Source organism: Drosophila takahashii, chromosome X, assembly GCF_030179915.1.
Source record: "Drosophila takahashii strain IR98-3 E-12201 chromosome X, DtakHiC1v2, whole genome shotgun sequence".
Classification (NCBI taxonomy): domain Eukaryota; kingdom Metazoa; phylum Arthropoda; class Insecta; order Diptera; family Drosophilidae; genus Drosophila; species Drosophila takahashii.
The window spans coordinates 3,182,026-3,205,015 of NC_091683.1; the positions used below are offsets into that span (position 1 = coordinate 3,182,026).

The window sequence follows — 22,990 nt, forward strand, 5'->3', positions numbered from 1 at the left end:
ATATTTTTTTAAAGAGGATTTCACATGTTAAGTGCAAACAGATGTTAACATTTAACATTCCTGTTAAGGGGCGCGCCAAAATGTAAGGATTTTTGAAAGAGAATGGACCTATATTAAAGATTAAATATATGAAATCACTATCAACTAATAAATAATGTAAGATACGATAATGCAATACTCAATACCTGGTCAAAAAAAAGTTCAAAGGCAGCCTAAATAAATGGCAGAGCTAGATTTATTTAGAGTTTTAAATATTCAATAATATTCACCGTTCGTATCGATATTCGATTTTTTAAATGCACACGAGCTGCGAAACTTTTGCATAAAAATAAACAATTTAATTGCTGCATATTTCTGTCGGTGGGATTCGGTGCCTATGTGTATAGGCATCCATACGATATGAACTTGGGGCACAGCACACCACACACATAAGAATTATTTACTGCAGTGTAAATAAACAACAATCCCAGCCGTATTGTTTTTGCATTTCGATTTGGGTTCGATTCGATTCGACTCGATTCGAAATTCGAATACTCAACAACAAATGTTCGGCGCCCGATGTCGAAAAACGAGGAGGTTTGGCCCCAAACCAGGCATTTCGCTCCTCACTCGATTTCTGATCGCTGACCGGCCGCGATCTCCATTCCATACTCAATTGCAATAATTTCCAAATCAAACCAAAACAATTCCTTTTTTTTTTATTTCCCGTTTTCGCAGCCCATTAAATTCAAAACCGTAAACTAGTAAGCCATTTATATTCCGCCGTAAAGTTTCGCCATGGCCGCCGCGACCCAAATCGCCCCAAATCGCCAGTCGGAGCCGAAATTTCCCACCGCAATGCCGCGAGGATCGGGTGCGGTCACGGTGAACCCCAATCCCAATCCTGCAGTGCCCAAATCCCCGGACGGACTCACCGCATTGGTGGCCAGGAAGAGCATAACGTCCATGTCGGATGAGGAGATAATCCAGGAGAACCTCAACGAAATCCTCGACCTCAAGTCGCGCGTAAGTTCGGTTAAAGGGAATTTTTTAAGCATTATCCTTTAATTTCCCCAGAATTCTGTAGTCCAAAAATGTACGAGTTTTTGGAAATAATTTTTAGGTAGCCCGATATATATTTTTAAAAAATGTAGATGATTTTCGAAATACTTTTAAAATTGTATTTTTCGAAAACTAGACTTCAATAGTTTCAAAATGTACGAGTTTTCGGAAATAATTTATAGGTAGGCCCTTGACCTTAAAAAAGTTAGGAGTATAGATGTTTTTGGAAATAATTCTAAAAATTCAAAGACAGATACTGAATTTCCCTTAAATTTTCCAAGTCTTCAATAGTTTGAAAATGTACACGATTTTTTTTAAAATTTATAGGTAGCCTTTGAAATATTTAAAAAATGTAGATGATTTTGAAAATAATCCTAAGAATTTACTTTTCGATAACATGTTTTCCTGCAGAAACTTAATTTTCCTAAAATTTCCCCATTCTTTAATAGTTTGAAAACGTGCGCTTTTTTAGTTAAAATGTCTTAGTCTTAGTCTTTAAAATATTTTTAAAATATAGTTTTCAGTTAATTTTTTTAAAATATGACACTGAATCGGTGTAAAAAGAGGCACTATGGAAATTTCTCTCTTGTGACTCATCGGAAACACCTTGATTTACGAGCACGTCATTATGGGATGGTTTGGATTTGGATCCGCAGTTTTTCCGAGATTCGCACGACGCCATCATTGTGGCGCCGTCATTACCAGCTGAATGTGTCAGACATAAAACCAGAAATGTTCCCCTAGCTTTGCTTTAGATCTTTTTCACATACAGTGGATATCGAGATTGACGACTCTGACAATTTGGTTTTAATAAAATCTAAACGATTTGGAATTTTTGCAAAAGCATTCCAAGCTTTTCCAACCAAAACATTTTATAAAATCAACCAAGAACATAAACGAAATCAACACCCATCTCCCAGATACACAAAAGCTCTGGATGTTTGTGTAAATCACGGCATTTTATGAAGTGTAAGATAATCAAACTTGTATTGGGTTTCCCTTCTGGAATTCCTGTGTGCAATTATATATATATTAATGTTTGAATTGCCAAAATCAAAGTCATACTATGCTTCCCTTTAATTAATTTAATTTTAAATGTAATATTTTTTGGGGTATTTTTTAATATTCTTTAATATCTACTGTAGAGTCTGTGGTTGCGAGTCCATTGTTTTTCTCTTTTGTATAAGCGTCTATATGCATGGAACGTGGGAATTGTAAACAATTGTTTTATGGCATCACTCACAAAAACAGAAAGAGAAGGAGCCCTGAAAATTCTGATACTGTTTCCGATTCTGCGAGTGACTCAATTGGTGATGTCCTTATATATATTTTATGTCCTTTTCCAGGAGGAACGAAAAGCTAATGGACGCCTGGTGGCTGTGATCGTCTGTTTTCTGGGTACGTTTCTTCTGGATTTTTGCTATAAAGCGAACTTTTCTAACACTAATTAGCATTCACAAAATAAAAGTAGGTTTTAAGCTTTAACATATTTTTATTTACATATTCCATTACAATTTTTTTAATTGGTGCGATTTATGTGCTATTCGAATTTGGAATCATGTATTTAAGTAAAAAGAAAATCGATGTTTTTTGTCGGTCAATTTAAAATGTTTTATAATTATTTTCATTATTTTTCAAATTCTACAGTAAAATATATAAAACATACAAAAAGTATTACTGATTCTCTAAATATCTCAAGTTAAGTTTTCTTGACTGAAAAGAGAGATGTTGTTCTTTTTCCACTAACTAACTGGATTTATTTAAAAAAGTACAGCGGCACAAAGAAGAATAGACGTGTGCCCAAAGCAATGCAGTGTTCCAAAAAAATTGTTTTCTTTTAAATAAATCCAGTTAGTTGGTGGATCTATAATGCCGGGTAGTTACCCCTAAGAAACCCATTCAATATACCCCCATCCTTCCTCCTCTGCAGTGCTCTTCCTGGCCGTCTACCACGCCTGCGTTCGGAAGTCGGAGAACTCGCTGGCCGGCGTCCTCGTGCCGGCGGGCATCATGCTCTCCTACGGCGCCTGGGTGGCCGTTCTAGCCAAAAGGGACAAGCACCGGCGGGCCATGTTTGTAGGACATTCTATACTCTATACTCTATACTCCAACTGCCCAAGCAGCGAGCCTGAGATGCTCTTACATTTTTGCAGGAGCGGCACATCGAGGAGGTGGCCCTGAAGAACAAGATCGAGCTGGAGGAGAAGCATGCCCGCCATGCGAAGCACTCGCATTCGCATCATGGTCACTCCACGGATTCCACGGGCAGTGCCTCCAGCACTCTGCACTATGTGAACGAACTGCTGCCGAATGGGGAGCACCGCAAGAAGCAGCGACGCCATCGGCACAAGGAGCGCTCCGGGGAGAGGGATCAGGAGCATCATCATCATCAGAGTCATCAGGAGATCGGAATACATCGAGGGGGGCCGCCCAAGAGGCCCAGTTTCCGGCAGAAGCTCTTCGGCCAGACCATCGCCCATGTGAAGCTGGTGGAGGCCCAGAGCGACAGCACGGATTCCGCTGGCGGAGCGGGTCCGAGTTCAAAGCCAGTTCGGAGTACGAGTTCCCATAGTAATCAGAATCCCAATCCGAATCCCAATCGCCAGCGGCTACAGGTGCCATAGGACATATGGAGCTGGCCTCGCTATTGTATCGAATAAATAAATGTATTATAAAAAATATAAACAGGAAATTCGCCTTTATAAATAGACGGCAATCAAAGGAAGGAAACGAAACGATCTTCGTATCGAAATCAATGCTAAATACGTGAGAATTGTATTGTATGCTTTATTTTGGCTTTTGTAGAATTTTCAATTGGATTTTTAATTTATTTATACTGTCATAAGATTCAAGAAAATCTATAAGATCAAGAATTTTCCTTACCTTTTTTAGACCAATCAAATTATTGATAATATAGGACCTTATTTTTTTAAAAGTTATAATGTTTGTAGGGCAACCATTTTATGGCATATTTACCTCGTAATTTTCCGGCTTCCTCAATGGCAAATTCGTGTATAATATCTGTTTAAATCACCTTCAAAGGAATATATACATGGTGCATTTCCATTGTTTGACTGACTTAATGGTGGCGTTATATTTAATGACCAGCACTATCCCTAGTGGGCGATAATTCCGGGCAATTGCCTTCGGTCATTGGTTATTGTTATTACAGTTTAATGGCTTACATGTGGTGAACCTGGACCACACTCGGCCGCTGGTGGCCCCCAAATTTTAGGAATTCCCCCGAGAACCAGAAGCACCGAAATGTTTATTCGAACTGAAAACTAGAAATAACATAAAAGTGGTGAAATTTATGAAACATTTTCAGTTATGCCTTAATGGGCTCTTCTTTTTTATTTCTAGTCTTGGATTTCCGGTTTACTGTTTTTATTGTTTAAGGGAATTGTAGAAAAATTCCTATACTAAGTAGCTAGCGATATTTAAAATAATTACAACTAATAAAACATGCAAATTGTATAATTATTGTTTATATTAAGTTTATTTATTTACAATAATTATTCATCATTTAAAACCGCGCGCCAAATGCATCCTAACATTTCTGTTAACAATCGCTGCTCTTAACATATAGCGGTGTGCCACACGCCGATAGTTGCCTTCAGACATCGATATTTCCAAAACACAAAAACAACACATTTTTAAACAGTAACTAGCAATCATAAATCAAATTTTAGATGTTTTAAATTCCGCGACATTTTGCAACAAATAACAGCTGTTTGAAAATTCAACAGGATCCATTTTGGGTCCTTTCCTTATTATATTTTTATTATTTATTGTTTGGCTTGCTAACGCTACAAGTTGTATAACTTATAAATTACTGCGCTAGTCACAACGGATAATCAAATTTATGACCAACATTTTTACATTAATTAATAATTATTGAAAATACAGAATGACAAATATAATTAAATCGAATTTAAAAACAAAGGAAGAGGTTTTGGTGACAAGTCGCAATGTTAAAATAGGATAATATAGCGTATAGCAAAAAACTGGAAGTGTTATTTTTTGAATTGCTGATATTTACTGTTGAATTTTCAACAATTTAACAGTTTAGGGAATACCCTGAGTAACTAGCAATAATAAATGAAATTTTACATGTCTTAAGTTCCGTGAAATTTTAAATTTCAACAAATAACAGCATTTTGGGTCGTTCCCTAAATTCCTGAAATTTACTGTTTCAAGTTGAAACTTTCAACAATTTAATAGTTTAGGGAATACCCTGAATATTTCCGAAATATTCCCAATTCCCACCCACAAAACTATCGAACAGATGCGAGTCCACCTCCACTGCTATCGATACACCAACAACAAAATTCCCGTATAAACGACATTTACTGGCAAAAATCGCGCATACGCCTAGTGTTACCAGTCCCAGAAGCAACTCGACCCTCGCTCCGCGGAGCTCTCTCTCGTGGAGCCCGACGCCCACTGCTGCCGCCCACTGAAATGACCTCGAAGCCGAGCACCACCACCCCCGCAACCGCCCCCGCCACCCCCGCGGTGGCAGCGGCCGTGGCCAGCTGCAGGCTGCAGAAGCAGCAGCGCCGTCGCCTGGCGGCCTTCGACTTCGACCACACGATCGTCTCGCAGAACACGGACACCGTGGTGCGGGACCTGCTGCCCACGGAGGTGACCAGCCAGCGGGCCAACGAGCTGATGGAGAACGACTGCTGGACGGAGTACATGGCCGAGGTGTTTCGCCTGCTGCACGAGCAACAGGTGCCGGAGTCGCGGATACGGGACACCATCCGTGGGATTCCCGAGGTTCCTGGTTTCGTGCGGTTGATTAAGCACCTGGCCAAGCGCCTCCACTACGACCTGATCATCATCAGTGACTCGAATAGCGTTTTCATTGAGGAATGGCTGAGGGCCCATAATCTGGCCGACTGCTTCGTGGCCATCTTCACCAATCCGGCGGAATTCGATGCGGAGGGAAGGCTCCTGGTGCGAGCCCATCACCAGCAATCCGACTGCAAGCTGAGCGCCAGCAATCTCTGCAAGGGTCGCGTCCTCGAGCACTTTGTCATCGAGCAGGATCTGCGGCGGAGCATCCGCTACGACCATGTCTTCTATGTGGGCGATGGCAACAATGATATATGCCCGGTGCTGAGGCAGCGAGCCTGCGATTTTGCCTGCGCCCGCAAGGGTTTCGCCATGGAGAAGCACCTGTTGCGCAATCGCAGCAAGTTAAAGCTGCGCGCCCAGTTGATTATTTGGAAGAGCGGCTTTGATCTGATGGACCAGATGCTGGCCCTGCCGCAGCTGAAGACTCCGCAACTGCTGGGGGATGCGGAGGATGGCGAGCCCATGGACACGCCGGAGTTGGCCGCTCGACGAGCCTCGGCTGTGGCCCCCGGGTCAACCAAGTCGCCGAATTAGAGAGACCTTCAGGAGTAACAGATGGAACAGCTGGCCATTGCACAACCGTAGTAAACTACCTACCGCGAATTCTTCAGAACAACAGCCTAGTATTACCCGTTTATGAATCTTTAGACATTGGATTATATGCAAAAACATAGGCCCAACATTCGTTTCCCAGCGAACTTGGTTTAAGGATAAATAACACTCATTTTATCCCAACCAAGTTGGCTTAAATTATTAAGTTTGACCCAGTGTTTTGCATACAAACCGATGTCTTCGAATCACCTTAGGCGCTAAATGAATTCGTGAAGAAACAAGCACGCGAATTCTTTAGAGCAAAAGGAAGATTTCGTTGAAAAGTCTAGATTTTTACGATTTTTCAACACAAAATTATTTGTCAATGCTAGGCGAAAGAAGAAACGCGAATTCTTTAGAGCCGACAGGGGGATTTTGTTGAAAAGTCTAGATTTTTACGATTTTTCAACACCAAATTGTTTGTCAATACTGGGCGAACGAAGAATAAACGCGAATTCTTTAGAGCAAAGGGGCCATCAAAAAAATCTAGATTTTTACGGTTTTTCACTGATGCCCCGATGCTAAAACGTTACGGTTCTGCGATGCCAGTGACCAGAAAAGTACTCGTGAAGGTCTTAGCCCCACATCATGGAAGTTCACTCATGTGGTCTGGTCTTTTTTTATTATTTAAACCGCTCCGCCTGCCCCTTTTCCCCCTTTCGCACCCCTTTTTAGAGCTAAGATTAAGTAAGATTCTCTGTGTGCCAGGACTTTAGCCTGCAAGGAAGAGTACAATTTTCAGAGGTCGGCCGTCGTTTCAAGGAGTCAATTTTGGCCGGCGGCTGTTAATGTTTATATTCCATTTGTGTATGTGTATATTGTAACTTGTTGTAATTGAAATGATATTATCGCAAGCTGTATATGAGTGTCCATATTATATGCATTTGAATGTGTGTTTTGCCGTTACTGCACTCGATTGGCTTTTTATTTCGGTTTGGGTTTGCTTTTGGGTTTATTGGGTGGAATGTGCATTGCAGCGCGACCTAGAGCGAGATGGCACTACCCAGTGCGAGCGAGAGGCAGCGAGGAGATGCATTCTGCGCACTTACGGGCGATTTGTTTACAGTGCCAACCGAATTTTCAAGGTATACATCATAAATCTGTCATTACAGGTTTTTTTTTAGATGTTAGAAATTTGATTTTCTAACATTATTTTAGAATTATATTTTTTCGCTCAGGAATACGAACAACTAAAAATATTTCATTCACGATTTAAATAGTATTTCTCAAAAAAAAAACATTGTTGCTCAAAAATAATCATTATTCTAGATTTTTTTCCCAGGAATAATGATTATTTTTTATATTTATTCTACAACTCAATATTTTTGATTCATAATTTTAATAATATTCCTCAAAAATAACCATTTTTTTTATTTTCATATTATAATTATGATTTTTGTACTAATAATTATTTTGTATTATATTTACGATTTTTATATTGATCAAAAATAATCCTTATGATTATTTTCTTATATATTAATCTACAACTCTATATTTTTGATTCATAATTTTAATAATATTCCTCAAAAAGAACCATTATTTTTTATTTTCATATTATAATTATGATTTTTATACTAATAATTATTTTGTATTATATTTATGATTTTAATTATTGCTTAAAAATAATCATTATTGAAATGGAACTTGAAATAGCCCATCATAAATCTCTCAATAATTGTTTTTACATGTTAAAACATAAGTTCTTTATACAAATAAATAATAATCTTCAATGAAAAACGTAAAACTCTGATGGAACTCTTTGAATACCCCATCGTCGTCTGCTTGAGGTTCTTTATTTGCTATCAGTATCAGTGACAAACTTAGTATTAACATTACTTTATCGGTACTTTGTTTATGTTTAGTTATTATATTACAGCTCTGCTTAGGTTAGACACAGGCAATCAATCTTGTGCAAGCTTATTAAATATATTATTCGGTCGGGCAGCTAACCAGTTGGATGTTGGATTGTTGGATTGCCTTGGCAATACTTGGAAGTGGTGCAGCTTTAGCTATCTAAGAGCCCAGCGGCGACATGCCGATCTGCTGCGGTGTGACGCCCAGCTCGAGGTTCTTGAGCAGCATCTGCAGCCACTGCTTGGTGGACTTGTCGTCCTGCAGGCACAGAGCGAAGGTCCCGTCGCGCAGTTGGTCCGGCAGGCACTGGCCCAAGGCTTTGCGAGCGCTAAAAGGGAAGAGTTATTAGTTTAATCTTCCAGAAAAATCCCTATTAAGTTTATAAATACCGAGTGTTGTCCGAGAGGCGCAGATAGCAACGCACCACATGCTTCAGGAGGCGAGCACACGGGTCCTTCGACAGCTGGATGACCATTTTGCCCTGCAAATCAAAGGATGTTAGAATTAGAGACCTGCGAGAATCATTCAATATTGGTTTTATCATAGTATGCCATGAAATTTCTGATTTGTTTAATTCAATTCTATGTGAAATAAATTGAATGTTATTCTAATTCATTTGGAATTGAATGAATGAATAATTTTTATGAATTTTTTGAATTTGCCAGATTTTTTTGTGCTTTCTTTTGAGAACAAAAAGTGGAAATTTTTAAACAAATCAAAGTTAACTGCTTAGTAAATAAAATTCAGGCAGATTTAATCACAAAATTATGGCCCTTTCTTCTTCAAAAGAAATTGTCCTTTAAATTATTTGGGAATTCATGGCATTCATTCATTCAATTCTATCAAACTCAAAATTCAAATTCATTCAATTCTATTAAACTCGAAATTCTAATTAATTCATTCATATAAAACAACAAATTCAAAATAATTCATTGAATCCATTCATGCAGGGCTCTAGATAAAACCTATTTAAGGTCTCAAATAACCAGGATACCTACCAAGGTGATGGCCACATGCGAGAAGCGTTCGTAGGTCTGGCAGATGTACGACAAACCGGACTCGTCGAGCAAGATCTTCTGGATAATGAAAGTGGCCACGGTCTTGCTCAGCTCCGAGCCGCTGTCCATGATGCTGAGGCACAAGGGCACGATCTCGGTGGTCAGCAGGAAGGTGATCACCTCCTGTTCGTCGGTCTGTGGGGGGTAATTACAGATATTACTTATAAGTAGAAGGAGAATTTATCAGGAGAACTATCACCTTAACTAGGGCTCCAATGACGCCCAGACTGGTGAGACGCAGGTACTCGAAGGGCCTGGTCTTCGAGGTGGTCGAGAGAAAGGGGTAAAGGTACAGGGGTATCTGGGCCTGCAGGAAGGCCGTGCGCGTCTCCGGATGCGAGGCGACGCACTGCAGCAAAGCCAGGGCGTTGCACACGCGATTCGACTGATGGGCCGTCAGAGTGGGCGGCGTTATCGAGGGATATATATTGACGATCTCCTGGAGCAGCGCGCAGGCGGTACCAAAGCTGTTCCACAGCATGGGCGCCAAATCGGTCTCGCGCTTCTTGCTCAGCTCCAGCAGCGCCGTCTCGCGGGTGTCCGGATGGGCCAGCTCGTTGATCCACTGGTAGACCTAAGGATTAGGGATTAGGATTAGGATTAGCAGGGAAAACTATGGGGTAAACTGTGGTGCTCACCTTCTCCTGCTCACTCTGCTGCTGCTGCTGGGGATTCATCAGCGGACTGGGCTGCGCACTCATTGCAAAGCGAGAATTGAAGAATCAGCGAAGAAGCTTGCGAGGATTATGATTCGGATTTCGTTGCTCTCTACTTTCGCCGGGCGGTTTGCTGCCTGGGATGTAATCTCAACGGGCGGCACGGAATCGGGGGAATCGCAAAATGGCGTGGCGTCGCTTTCTGGCACCCAAATCGTGTCGGTTCAAGTTTAAAAAGAGGGAAAAGAAAACAAGTGGCGACTTGCACAGATTCAGATTAGTGGTGGACCAAGGCAAACAGCGATGACACAGCGGCGACTATCGATAGTTAAATTAATGGCCTATTTACAGGTTTTATACAAGGTTTTACAAGTGAAATTAATGAATACACAGCTTTTATTCAAAATTTAATACATTTAGATCCGAAATTTGAAGAAAACGTGCTAAAAAGTGAATTTGGATTAAAAAGAAACCATTTTCTCGATAGCCCGTTGGCTTACCCAAGTTCGCCACCACAGTATTTAAATACCAAAAATGCCAGCGAAAATACCAGGCGAAAATACCCAAAAATATAGTTCGATATTTTTTGGATAAGAATAAATATATCGAATATGTTTTTTTAGCGGCAGTTATTTTTTGAATCCTAAGTTTGGTAAATCAGTTGAACTAAACTTTTTTCATGAATTCGTGTACAAAGCGCATTTATATTTTTAAAACCATGCATATTTTTTCCAAAATGCTTTTACAAATTTCCAATAATCTTAAAATAAAAACTAAAAAAATTCTTATTAAATATAAGTATTTGTGCTACGGCTGTCGTCTGATAGAGAGCAATTGAAGTCAAAGTCAAAGGCATGTTTCCATATGAAATAATTAGGTTTCTTTTAGAATTTAATAACTAGATGCGGTGATATTTAAAATGTTTTGTGCAGTAATTTCTAGAAAGGCCATTTTATATATATATTATATTCTAAAAATATTGATTGGTTTAATAGTTCGCACCAACAAGAGATGGAACATATTGCCAGACCATCGGCACCACTATCGATAGCCCGCCGGAAGTAAGCCCACCCAAGTTCGCCACCCTGTTCGCAGCCTCGCTAAATCGATAAGCCTACAGTATTTAAATACCGAAAATGCCAGCGAAAATACCAGGCGAAACTGGGCAAAAACGCCGATAACGATTTTTTCAGAGCAGACCGTACTCTTTTCGTACTCGGAATCGAAAAAAAACATAAGCATACCGTTTAATAATGAATGCATAAGAACGTTCGACGCGCGCCGAGACTGAGACCGAGACCGAGCAGAGAAACGCATGAATCGTGCGTGCGGCCAGCGAGTTGGTTACCTATTTTTTTGACGTTTGCCCCGCGAGAGGAGGAGCTTTAAGTGCGTTGTCGTTGTCGTCTTGTTGTACCAACATCGAATTCGAATCGTTAAAAGTGCGTGGAAAAGTGTACGAAACGAAACCAATACACGGAAAGTGGGACAAACGGCAGCAACGGCGAGTGTCCGTGTCTCTGTGTGTGTGCCGTGCCGTGTGCCCGTCTGTGTGTGTGTGTGTCCGCTGCTGCTGGCACTGTGTGCGAGTGTGTGCGTGCGTGCCTCTGCCTGCCTCAGTGCTTCTGCTTCGAAATCGAAACGATTCACTCGATTCAGATCGAAATGAAGTGAAAAATCGCCTGAAAAACGCTTTAAACGCAACTGCAGTCAAAGTGCATCGAAATATGAGCATGAGTCGCGAATTGTGCACGCAAAACCAAATCAAATCTACTCCATCTTCTTTTGTCTGACTTCTGAGCGACGACTTTGCCGCATGGTGAGTTTGCCAGTCGCGCTTCGTTATTATTGTTGTTGTTGTGGTGGCGTCGCCGCTGCAGCCAGTGCATATTTGTTGATATTGCGCTCCCGCCAGAAGATATCGTGAAAATAATAATAATGCAAGATGATGCCTGCATTTTGGGCCGCACATACATACATACATTTACACACGGGCCAGCCAACAACCCGTATATAGTACATATATGTGTGTGCGTTTTTTTTTTCCATGCAGCGGCGACAGCGGTGGTGAGTTCGCAAGCCAGTGTGGTGAATACGAGCCGTTGAGCGTTCAGTGTTGCCAACACACACCGAAAACAGGCCATATTCGTGGCGGCGCGGCTTTCTCAGTATTTTGCACCCGCTCCCCCTCTCCCCGTCCCCCTCTCCATTCGAATTCGAATCGACAGCTGTGTGCGCATGTTTGCAGCGCTTATTATTTATTAGGTGTTGTTGTTGTTATTCCGCTCGGAGTTTTTCGCGGCATTTTCGAGCGCCTGCAGGGGAAAATAGGAAACTTCGCTGGAATGCAATGGGTAATCTTGTGCGCTAATAGGGGAGTTATAATTTGGACATGTGCTAAAATTAGATGCCTAAACTCTGTCCGGCTTTCATTCAAATTCAATTTTCTTCTTTCAACGGACTCCAAAGAGTAATGTGTGCGTGTGTGTTTAGGTGTATGTGTGAGTAGGTCGTTCCCCTTTTCATTTTGTCTCTTCTCAATCTAAACAAAATCCCTCCCTTGGGGCCAATTATACAGATACCGAACAGATATAGGATTGAACTATATCTCCACATCTAATGAAAGAGTTTTGCACTCTAAACTCGGGTAGAGTTGCCAACTTCTGTGGTAATATTAATCCTATGGCAATCCTTTCGAACTGTCAAAAACTATGACATTTACCCATATTTACCAATTATACCGAAAAGAAATAGGATTGAACTATATATCCACATCTAATGAACGAGTTTTGCACTCTAAACTCGAGTAGAGTTGCCAAATTGTCTGGCAATTTACTATATTTTATAGTATGATTCAATCCTACGGCAATCCTGACGAACTGTCAAAATCTATTTGGCATTTACCATATTATATTGGAGTTCTGTCAAAATCTTTTGAACTGTAAAAAATCTTTTTGACCTTACTGATATTATGATAGTGTCCTAGGCCCTGACAAGTCTGTTGAACTGTCAGAAACTATTTGACATTTACCTATGTTGTGACAGAGTTCAATCCTTTCGAACTGTCAACATTTTTTTGACCTTACTGATATTATACTATTGTCCTAGGCCCTGACATTCCTAGGGCAATCTTGTTGAACTGTCAAAATCAATTTGACATAACATTTTTAAACTACTCTATAATATAATATAATCCTTGGCAATCCTAGGCAATCCTGTTGTACTGTCAAAAGCTACTTGACATTACTTAGCAGTGAAAATTCTTTCGCATCCGGTTATCAGACCAACTCTCATCCTTTCGCGGCCTATAAATTCATTTACTTAAATCAATTAGTTAAAGAATTTATTAAAACTGAAGCAAAATGAATAAAATTTATTCACGCTTTGCTAACAATGACGATCCTCAGCAAGTTCAAGAACTTTTCTTATAGATAAGACATAATAAATATCTTTCTTCTATCTTAATATCATTTTATTTTTCCTCTTTCCTTCAGGCTGGCGGCCACTGGACAATCGAATATAGCAATGAATGATTTACGTCAGCAGCAGATGGTAGCAGCGACATCGTCATCAGGATCGGAATCGGGAACGGGAACAGCGGTAGAATCGGCAGCCGCCACGTCGACGGCGGGATCATCAGGAGCAGCAGGTCGCCCCCAGCCCAATTGCAGTGCCACTAGCACCAGTAGCAACTCGGCCAAGCCAGTGGCCACAGCGAGCAGCTCGAGCGAGGAGGAGCAGCGTGTTAGCTCCACATCGTCGCCAGCCCAGCGGGATCAGCAGCTGAATGCGGATCGGGATCGGAATCAGGAGCAGGATCAGGAGCAGGAGCCACAGCAGCAGGAGGCACTGCATCACAATCAGCCCGGCCATATAACCAGCACCACAGCGTCGCCTCCGCCGACGCAACCGCCGCCGACGACGCCGTGCGACGATGCCCCAAGCACAACTGGAGCATCTGCATCATCGGCCAGCAGCAGCTCAGCATCCGGAGAAGCAGGCGAAGCAGCAATGGCTGCCACGGCGCTCGAGGTAGAGGGCGGTGAGGAGCGTATAATCCTGAAGCTATCCAAGCACTCCTCCTCTTCGTCCTCCTCCAATCCCAACTCAAACCCAAATGAATCTCAGACGGCGGGAGGCGATGAGAGGCGCGTGGAGCCGCTGCGCATCCAGTTGCCCAGCGGAGGAGGAGCTGGAGTCGCCGAAGGAGGCTTGGCCGATCCCGATGCCTCCTCCTGCTCCTCCTCCTGCGCCGAGGACGAAGTATCCGTGGCCAGCACTTTGGGCCAACAGCTGCGCAACACACCGCACATAGTGCCAAAGCTGACGATTCGCGCGGCGAACGAGAGGCGCGTGGGTAGCGTGGTGCCCAAGCTGACCATCAAGCTGCCCGAGAATCCAGCAGCTGCCTCTGGTTCCTCCTCCGCAGCCTGCTCGTCGTCTGCTATCCAGTCATCAGCAGCTGGAGGAGCAGCATTGCCCGCCAAGAACGATGCCCACCTGTCCAGCCTGTCGCCCGCCTCCGCCTCGTCCTCATCTGCCTCGTCCTCCTCCTCCTCGTCATCGTCTTCCTCGCTGGCGATGGAGATGCAGCAGACGGTGCCCAAGCTGATGATCAAGACCACGCTGGCCGGCAGCAGCTGCATAAGCAGCAGCGAGGAGCACCAGCAGCAGATACCAAAGTTAACCATCAAGACGGGTGGCGATATGCATACGGTCATTATGACGCACGATCTGAATAATGCACAGAGCATACCGAAGCTTACGATTAAAACCAAGTCCATTGAGCTGCTGGAAGAGGAGCAGCAGCCGCCGCAGCAGCAGCAGCAGCCTTTGCCCAAGCTGACCATCAAGAACTTGTGCTCTCCCAAGCACAAAGTGCGTGCGGTGCTCGAGGAGAAGCCCCTAACAGCGGTGGTGGTATCCTCCAAGCTGGCGAAACCCACAGCCAATTCCACGATGACAAATGGCGGCGAGTCGAACAGCAGCAGTCAGGAATTCTGCGGATTCTCTGAGCCGGAGGCGGCGGAAGAAGGACGCCGCAATTCGGACGACATGGTGATTGATGATTCGCTGGCCAAGGAGCCCAAGATCTTTCTTTCCGCCGCTGCAAATGGAATGACAGGGAAACCAGTGCAGCCGCAGCATAATGTAGTGGATATGGTGGACCTGACATCGTCTCCATCGCCAGGATCTTCGCCAGCCCATGTTGCGAATAACTATCCAAACAACCTGCTACTCGAGTGCGCTTCTGGTGACCCAGTTGGAGGAGCAACTGCCGCCGCTGCCTCGTCGCCTGCCGCCAATTCGAACATCCTGCTTAGTCAGCTAACAGCTCCAGCTAAAAGCTTCACCACTGCACCACCGCTCAAGAGCAAATCTAGCAAGTATCCTCAGCTAACGGAGCGCCTGATGGCCAATGGAGGAGTAGCCCCTGGAGGAGGAGCAACGGGCGAGCAACCCTTGGTCAGTGGGAATTCCGCGCCACAGCAATCCATTATCGAGTCCATCGAGATCCTGGATTCACCCGATCGCAGTCCCTTGATTGCCTACATGGAAGAGGAGGAGGAGGAGGAGGTCGTTCACCTCAATAACCATCATCAAAGCAACCACAAAGATGATCAGCATTTGGAGGAGTTGGAGAACAACAACGAGAATCACTTGAAGCGCACGAGCAGCGGGGAAAACGAATCTCCCAGTAGTGGCGTAGGTTTTAAATAGTTAACTATTATATATATTACAAACTAATGTTATTTCGTATATTACAGATCCCTCCCAGCAAACAGAGACGTCTGGACAACGATGAGAACGACCAGCAGACGCAGAATTGTCACGATCCTGCGAGAAAGTGCAGTCCCGGTGATTCGCAGCTGCCGCCGTCGCATCGCTCGCGCAAACAGAAGCACGAACGCATCCTGAACACAGACCTGGAGGATGCCCTCTTTCCACAACAGCAGGCGATTTCTACGCCGGATCAGAATGGAGCAGGAGCAACGGCGATTGAAGTGGATAGAGAGGAGGTTAAGGTACAGGATCCACTTGACCAGCCGAACACTCCGCTCCCTCCAATAGTAGCTACACCTGTGCCCACCACAGGCAAGAAGCGGGGACGCCCGAAAAGGATCCAAAATCAATCCGCAGCCGCCGAGTCTGCGGGAGTTACTCCTAAACCTGGAACGCCACAGGAGGAGGCCAGCAGCGCCGTAAAATCGCGACGCGTGCAGTTGCTGCGCAAGCGACTGGCCATCGATATGGTAGAGCAAACGGATGCGGCGGTTAAGGGCACAACGTCATCCGTAGCCGATGGGCCAAATGCCAGGATAGATGAAGAACTACCTGGTGCTGCTCCCGAGACTCCCAAGAGTCGCGATCACCGCCAGCTGAGGGCCACGCGGCGCACGACGACGCACAATGCCAGTCCGAACCAGCAGCCCACTCCCAAGTCCACGCGGAAGCGACAGAGCAAGGCCAGTAGTGCCCAGCAGCAGCAGCCGCCGAGTCCAGAGGCAGAGTCCAATAATAACAATAACAGTAGTAGCATGTCCTTTGCCCTGACTGCCCAGATTGACCTGACCATGTGCTCGTCCAGCTCATCGACGTCCTCGGGCGCTGCTGCCAACCATCAGCAGGTGATCGGTGGCAGTGGCAGCAGTTCGATGCTGCCACCAACGACCATTTTGTCCTCATCGGACCCTCTGCCCGATGTCATCTTCCAGCCAAATGATTTCTCCTCGATCATGGCCACCCAGCAGTTGCGCTCGCCGCGACCCTCGAGCATCAGCGGTGGCAGTGCCGGCGGCGGCAGTCAGCCGGATTCGCACGATGAGGATAACTATAATAGTGCGTTGGACAATTCCGGAGGTGAGATGATAGAATATTAATTAAAATCTTTGCTAAAACTTACTACTTTCTATCAGATGAATCCGTTGCAACGTTACCAATGCTTTCCATGGCCACGCCAACGCCACGGGGACGCGGACGTGGCCGGGGATCCAGGGGAGGCCGCAGCAGAGGAGGCTCTTCCTCGGCAGATCGAGCGTCCAGCGCCGGAGGCATCGCCGCGACGACGCCAAACACGCAGCCAAGGGCGCCGCGGATGAGCCGCGGGGCAAGCGCCGTGGCCAAGGCCATCGCCATGAGTCGACCGCGCTGCGTTGGCGGCCTGAAGCACCAGCCCGATCCGGAGAGGCTCAAAGGCCTGTTCAGTCCGGTAAGTGGAGGGGATCCTATTTCTTATTTGTACTAATTTTAAACTAACTTAAAGTTAGAACTAGAAAGCTAACTAAATTAAGAGCTCTAGCAGTTAAGACCTTCAGCTCGTCTACTGTAGTAACTTTAATATTTAGTGTCCACTTGGTGGAATACTTTTATTTGTTTTTTTTATTGAATAATGGATTTTTTCTAGAGTAGATTTTTTACTTTTAAAGATAGATATTAGTGGCAGGTCATTTACATCTTAACCGAGGATACTGAGAGCTATTTCTGATCTCTGACATTATAAATCAACTAACGAGAATGTTGTGGAGAGGGGCGAGTACGTATTAAAAGCTTTTATTTGCCTGTTAAGAGCAAAATTAAGAGCCATTTTGTTACCGGAAAATATCTTGTACCGCTGGGATAAAAAAAATGTATATTAAATTTAAAAAAATATCTAAAATTTAGAACAAGCCTTCTAGTTATAGTTAATATACATTAACGAGACCTGTTAACTCGTTACTCTTGGGCACCGAGTAGCGAGTGAAGGCAACGAGAGACAATTGGGCGAGAAAGTCGCCGGTGTTGTTTCGCTATCACAAATATGGGGCATTCCCCATCTGGGGAAGATGGTCAGTACAGTTGGGGCTTCTTCTGGCGCTTACAATTTGCATTACATTTAACATTGCCTTCTTGTTTATGTTTCATTACGTAAATTTGCCCACATACCCATACAGCACACCCATACTGAGGGCTAACGTGTCGTAATTAAAATGAATTCATTGCCAACGGCCTAGTGTAAGTGCAAAAGCAGCAAAAACAACAACAAGGCGAGCCGCTGCTGCACTTACGAATGAGGGGGAGAGGGGTGGTGGGATGGTGGAGCATAAAAAGAAGCAGCTGCGAAGTGAGCAGCGCAGTTGCTGTGATTGTTGTTGGCTTCACCTGCGATTTTAATCAGCTGAAGTTTTTGTTTGGCTCTCGCCAATCTGACATGCTTATGTGTCTGTGTGTGTGTGCGCTCGCTGGCGGTAGTCCACCTTCACCACACCTGCTGCTGCTTCTGCTGTTGCAGTCGCTCTTGCTCTCCCGCTCTCGCCATTGGCTGCTCGCTCTCTCAGCGAAGCTTTGCATGTGGTTTTCGTTGAGAGCTGGCAACTCCGCTCGGCGTTTTCGCTGCTGCACGTTTAAACATGTGCAAAAAAGCAATGATTTTTCATAAATTAAAAGGATTAGAAAGGATATATGTACATATGTATAATTATGCATAAATATTTATATATTTATATTTGCAAAAAAATTAATTTTATCAATGGAACAGCTATTTCACAAAAATACCTTTGAATAAGATCGAAGGACATCCTATCTCTAGAATTGCTTGTATTTTAACAAAAGGTGTTTCTGAAATGGCAATTAAATGTAGTCGTAAGGCTTAGTTTAGCATAAGGAATAAACCTGGCATTCATGTTTCTAATTCCAATTTCCAATCCCATTTTTTTACTCAGTCCCCGCAAGTGTTCGAGGAGGACACGCGCATGAGCGCGGATCTAAGCAACAGCAGTCAGTCGATGGCCAGCCTAATGGAACCTCCGCTAACGCCGCAGAAGTAAGTATCCCACTAGATAATGACCAAAACAGCATTATAATCTTTTCAATTCGCAGGCAACCCGACTTCCTCAACAACGAGGAGTCACAGTCGTCCATGGTGAGCAATGTAAGCATGCTCGATTCCAACCAGGGTCAATCTGTCGATGCGATTCTGGGCTCCGCGGCCAAACGTCCAAAGAAGAAAAAGATGGAAATTTGCGTGGCCGAAGAGTAAGTGCACCCTAGTAACTGAATAAGCAGAATTCTAACTCCACTTTAAATTGCAGCACGGACTACAGCGCTTCCAGCATTGCCGAGTACGACTGGCCGCCGCCCAAAGGCTGTTGTCCTTCGAAGAACCGCGACACCTTTATGATCCAGGAGCAGGTGGCCCTCTATTTGGGCATCACCAGCTTCAAGCGCAAATATCCGGATCTGCCGCGCCGCGCCGTCGACATGGAGGAGCGCAATTGGCTGCAGGAGAAGGGGCTGGTCAGCGAGCGAATGTGCGACCTGGGCATTACCGCCGTGTGGGCCTCCGACATCCTGGACATTATGTACGCCGACTTTTACGACAAGTACGAGGAGTACAAGGAGTACATTCGCCTGAAGCACTTGCGCGAGATCGAGGCCAAGCAAAAGGCTCTGGGATTGACTGTGGGCGCAGGACGTGGCCTCCAGGCGCGTGACCGTGCGATGCTCTCGACTAGCAAGTGGAACGTATACTTCAACAAGACGTGAGTGTTTTATATTTGGGATGATGCCGGGCATATCTAATCTTTATCTTGATATTTCAGCCGCAAGGACGAGCGGCAGGCCTGCATGGATCTGCAGACATTCACGGTGAATCAGCCGCTGCCGAAGACGGCGCCCCTCGCCACCTGCCTACAGCGCTCCCTGGCGAATGTGGTGCGGGAAGCGGCGGAAGCGGAGAATATGCCGGTGCCGCCTGATCTTCTGAAACCCCGCGTCTACGACGAGGCCTTCCGCAACCCGGACTACGCCTATCCACTTGCATTGGTGCCGGATCAGTTCGCCTTGGGCTACCGCGAGTTCGATCCCGCTGAGTTAAGGTAAGTCTTTCGACGAAGGAGTTTTTAAAAACACTCGCTCATATTCCTTTTTCTTCCCGCAGAGCCTATCCACTGGAAACGGCGCTGGACACGCCACCGGAAGATCTGTTGCACCTCATCCAGGGCAACAACAACAATGGTGAAGAGGAAATCAAAACAAAGGATGTGGCGGAGGAACAAGAGGCAACTGCTGCGAGCGGGAGCAAATCCGATCAAACGGTAGCGGCGGCGGCTCCAGTTCGACGCAGCAGAAGATCGGCCAGGCAGCATACGGATAAGGTGCGCACGGCCAGCAACTCGAGCACATCCTCCGCGCAGTCGCACTCCTCCGCGTCCAGCGGCAATGGCAGCAGCAGTGATACGGTGAGTTGTAGGGAGACTAGAAATTATCTATGATCTATGAAATTAAAATCATTACGGATTAGTAAACTACAATGGCTAATACAAATTGAATTTTGGGGCACTTTGGGGTCGGTTTTTGTTCTAATTTGTCCCTCACACGCGGCTCCTAATTAGTTCAGTAATTAACGTGTTTTTTTTCGATTTTTATGTCAATTAGTTGTGGGTGGAATTCGCTACTGACCGTTTTTTTAGAGGTCGAATTTTATATTAGTTTAGATTAGGTAGTCTGGTTTAGAGTGTTTCTTTTGATACTCTTTTTAACTAATCTATATTTATATATATATATATTTCTTTTTCTTTGAATATTTCAGGACAGCGACGATGAGAGCGACTTTAGCAGCAGCTCGAGTTGTAGCAGTTCAACCGGAGCCTCGAGTGGCAGCGAGGATGAGGATGGAAGCAGGCTGTCCAACTGTGGTGTCTGCCAGCGCAGCCAGCACCGCAATGCCAGGAACGTCCCGGAGGCCTTTATTCGCTGCTACAGCTGCCGAAGGCGCGGTAAGTTATCCCCCCTTTGTTGCTTTACTTTGCATCTTAATCCTAACATCTAATCCTATTTTACAGTCCATCCCAGCTGCATTGAGATGCCCCAGCGAATGCTGGGTCGCGCGAGGAACTACAACTGGCAGTGCGCCGATTGCAAGTGCTGCATCAAGTGCAAGAGCAGTCAGCGGCCAGGAAAGATGCTCTACTGCGAGCAGTGCGACCGAGGCTACCACATCTACTGCCTGGGCCTCAAAACGGTGCCGGATGGTAAGTGCTCAGTGTTTATTGCAGTTAATGTGGAATAGAGTGTCTAATATTTTGTGTATTCCCAGGACGCTGGAGCTGTGAACGCTGCTGTGTGTGCATGCGATGCGGAGCCACTCGGCCGGAGGGTCAGCCCCAGGTGGCCGCCGCCCTGTCACCGAAAACTGCGGCGGCGTCGCGCAGCAAACGCTTGAAATGGGTGAATGAGTACCAAGTGGACTACTTGACGAAGCAGCGGGAGCATGCCGCCATGTACTGTGTACCCTGTGCGCGGACCAAGCCCGCCGCCAAGCGCCAGCAGACGAATGTGATAGCAGCAGCAGCAGCGGCGACCGTAGTCACAGCTACGGCGACAGTCCTGCCCTCCGTTTCGGAAGCCATGGTCGCCAGTCCGATTGCGAGCCCCGGTTTAACAACCAATGGAGATTGTGCTCTCTCACCGGCGGCAGCGGCGGCGCCACTGAGTCCAAAGGCAGCCGTTTTGGAGGCGACGACGGCGGTGAACAACTCGACAAACATTGCGGGAACGATGAGCAGGCAGCGGCAGTCGGTCAATATCACAACGATGCAGTGCAGCAGCAGCAGCAGTAGCAGTTGCGTCATCGAGGATGCGGCGCCCGCAACGGGAGCGGCGGCTACAGGAGGAGCAGGAGGAGGCGGTGGAGCACCGACTGCCACGACTCCCATTGGCATAGCTCCGCCGCCGGTTGTTGCCTGAGTGGGGGTCATACGTTATTGTGCCAAGCGCACTCTAACGGACTTATAGTAAGCGCCGGACGCGCCGCCCATCCCAAAAACACACAGATGCATAGTATTAATGAATGCGAAAACACAGAGGAGCAAAAGGAGGAGGAGCAGCAACTATTTAAGAAACGTTTTTTTTTTATACTATGATTATTCTTATTATTGTCAGTACATCGTATTGCAAATGTTTTATATACATAAATATGAATATTCCTATTATAGTTATGTTACTTAACTTTGCTAATGTTAACGTTAACAACCAAACCGAACCACATGAAAAAGAACACACACATGACAAGCACCCCAAAAAACACCAAGTAGACCGATGCTTAAGTTGAATAGCCTAGCTTTTAAGTCACAACTTCATTTTCTGTTTCTAGAGAATTCATTTCGACTATATATTTCAGTTTTTAATGGGATAGTCCATGGAGGCCTGGTTGCGCTAAATGTTCCGTGTTACTCGTTTACTTTTCAATCGAAATAGCGTCTATTTCTCAGCCTCTGAATACAAGTGCATCTATCTATCTTATTGATTTTGAATGTTTTTAATTTAATGCGCCGAATTTTTTGAACATTTATATGTATGATATATGTATTGATAAGAACTACAGACCGTAGTTAAGCACAGCCTAAGTAGTGTCTTCGTGTGCGGTAGCTGCTTGTTTATTTTTTTTCGTCGTTTAGTTTCGGTAGATTCGTAAGCGGAAAATGGTCTGGAGCCGCCAAGTTCTTCTACTCTGTAATTGTACGGCTAAGAATGTATTATAAATGTAATTTATGCTAACACATACCCAACAATCGAACCCACACACCGCAGGCAAAAACAAATTCTATATATATATCTAGTACATATATTACCTGTAACAATAAGATGAAAAAGCACAAGAACAGATACAATTTTGGCAGTCGGCGAGGAGGAGGATCAGGATGAGGATGAGAAAAACCGTGTGTGAAATAATATTAGGCTGATACCGCCGCAGAATAATAATCTATGTTTAGGCTAGGCGATAGGCGATAAGGATAAGTTTTCAGTCTACTTAACACAAAGTGGATATGAGAGACCTAATCTACTTTTCCATGGAATTTAAAGCTTAAGTCCTCTAATAAGTGAAATTATTCTTATGTATACATACTAAAAGATTTATTTTTAAGTCGAATAAAACAGCAGCATTAATAA

The 22,990-nt window shown here is 44.6% G+C and overlaps 4 protein-coding genes across 4 annotated transcripts; 3 read left to right on the forward strand and 1 right to left on the reverse strand.

Annotated features, from left to right (window-relative positions):
- Window positions 1-625: 625 nt before the first annotated feature.
- LOC108056042 (uncharacterized) lies at window positions 626-3,731 on the forward strand. Its single transcript, XM_017139652.3, has 4 exons — window positions 626-1,005; window positions 2,388-2,439; window positions 2,972-3,117; window positions 3,195-3,731. Exons 1-4 carry the CDS (start codon window positions 778-780, stop codon window positions 3,663-3,665), a joined length of 897 nt encoding a protein of 298 aa, XP_016995141.2. The 5' UTR covers window positions 626-777; the 3' UTR covers window positions 3,666-3,731.
- Window positions 3,732-5,346: 1,615 nt separating this feature from the next.
- LOC108056147 (pyridoxal phosphate phosphatase PHOSPHO2) lies at window positions 5,347-7,406 on the forward strand. Its single transcript, XM_017139842.3, has one exon. It carries the CDS (start codon window positions 5,506-5,508, stop codon window positions 6,436-6,438), a length of 933 nt encoding a protein of 310 aa, XP_016995331.1. The 5' UTR covers window positions 5,347-5,505; the 3' UTR covers window positions 6,439-7,406.
- An 863-nt stretch (window positions 7,407-8,269) lies between these two features.
- Window positions 8,270-10,362, reverse strand: Rcd-1 (Required for cell differentiation 1). The gene is made up of 5 exons (XM_017139624.3): window positions 10,046-10,362; window positions 9,607-9,981; window positions 9,348-9,542; window positions 8,739-8,830; window positions 8,270-8,677 (listed from the first exon to the last, which is right to left on the reverse strand). Exons 1-5 carry the CDS (start codon window positions 10,106-10,108, stop codon window positions 8,509-8,511), a joined length of 894 nt encoding a protein of 297 aa, XP_016995113.1. The 5' UTR covers window positions 10,109-10,362; the 3' UTR covers window positions 8,270-8,508.
- An 897-nt stretch (window positions 10,363-11,259) lies between these two features.
- On the forward strand, window positions 11,260-22,990 carry e(y)3 (enhancer of yellow 3). The gene is made up of 12 exons (XM_017139710.3): window positions 11,260-11,882; window positions 13,558-15,769; window positions 15,832-16,924; window positions 16,981-17,273; window positions 18,763-18,863; window positions 18,920-19,075; window positions 19,132-19,581; window positions 19,642-19,917; window positions 19,980-20,280; window positions 20,631-20,817; window positions 20,884-21,072; window positions 21,138-22,990. Exons 2-12 carry the CDS (start codon window positions 13,589-13,591, stop codon window positions 21,785-21,787), a joined length of 5,877 nt encoding a protein of 1,958 aa, XP_016995199.2. The 5' UTR covers window positions 11,260-11,882; window positions 13,558-13,588; the 3' UTR covers window positions 21,788-22,990.